Source organism: Penaeus monodon, chromosome 33 (assembly GCF_015228065.2).
Source record: "Penaeus monodon isolate SGIC_2016 chromosome 33, NSTDA_Pmon_1, whole genome shotgun sequence".
Taxonomy (NCBI): Eukaryota; Metazoa; Arthropoda; class Malacostraca; order Decapoda; family Penaeidae; genus Penaeus; species Penaeus monodon.
This window is the reverse complement of record NC_051418.1, coordinates 6,081,722-6,082,614: the sequence shown is the minus strand read 5'-3', so window position 1 is coordinate 6,082,614 and position 893 is coordinate 6,081,722. Positions and strand designations below refer to the sequence as shown.

At 33.1% G+C, this 893-nt stretch overlaps 1 protein-coding gene across 1 annotated transcript in view; it reads left to right on the top strand.

Annotated features, from left to right (window-relative positions):
- Positions 1 to 893, top strand: part of LOC119593966 (GTP-binding protein 10-like) — a 9,012-nt gene that overhangs the window by 2,830 nt on the left and 5,289 nt on the right. Inside the window, exon 2 of the mRNA XM_037942987.1 lies at positions 582 to 736. Within this exon, the coding sequence (XP_037798915.1) occupies positions 604 to 736 (133 nt within the window). The 5' untranslated portion in view covers positions 582 to 603. The remainder of the gene's footprint in view (positions 1 to 581; positions 737 to 893) is intronic.

Below are 893 nucleotides of genomic sequence, written 5' to 3'. Positions count from 1 at the left end.
GTAGTGTGAGACAGTAGGGCATTGTGTCAGTAGGCCTGATTGATTGACATGTGATTGACAGGTTTGCCCTGTTTTTTTTTTCATTCAATCATTCATTTATTTTTGGCTCCTACCTCCCATTACCTTGAATGATGTCTGAAGATGTATATCCCTTGATAACAGTTTAAGAATGATAATTAGAATTGTGTTTGAATATGTGAAACTAACTGCAAGGCAAACTGATGCTAATTCCTGCACAGTTCTAGGACAGGAAGAGGAGGGGAAATGTGTTCATTGTTTACCATTAAAAATTGAAATGCCTCTTACTGAGAGACTGTTGTATCACATTTTTTGGTCTTATTTGATTAATCATATATGTTTGATGATTGTGCTATAGATCAATATCAATAGGAAAATTGGTATATTTTATTCACAAGGAGAAAATTACATATAAGGTTTACTTCAAAGATCTGAAAAAAGAAAATAAATTTGAACCATGGAATTTAGTGTCATGTTCATATTCCAGAATCAGTCATTTCTTTTCACCTTATACAGAGATGAATTTGAATGGTCATGTCAAATAATTTTTCTTTTATTTTCAGATTTATTCCAGTAACCTTCACAATGAGGCACATGAAAAGAGGTTTTCTTGATAGTCTGAGATTGTATGTGAAAGGAGGAAGTGGGGGTATGGGATACCCTCGTTTTGGAGGCGTAGGAGGAAATGGTGGAAATATTTATGTAGAAGCAAAAGAAGGTAAGAAGACTTTCTGATGGTTATTTGCATCTCAAAAAATTAGAAAGCAAGGAAACATTCAATTTCAATTATTTATTTGGGCCATATGGTTTTACTATTTAATCTGTAGTTTACATGGATGAAACAAGCAAAGTTTCAAGTAAAAGGTTATGCTGCA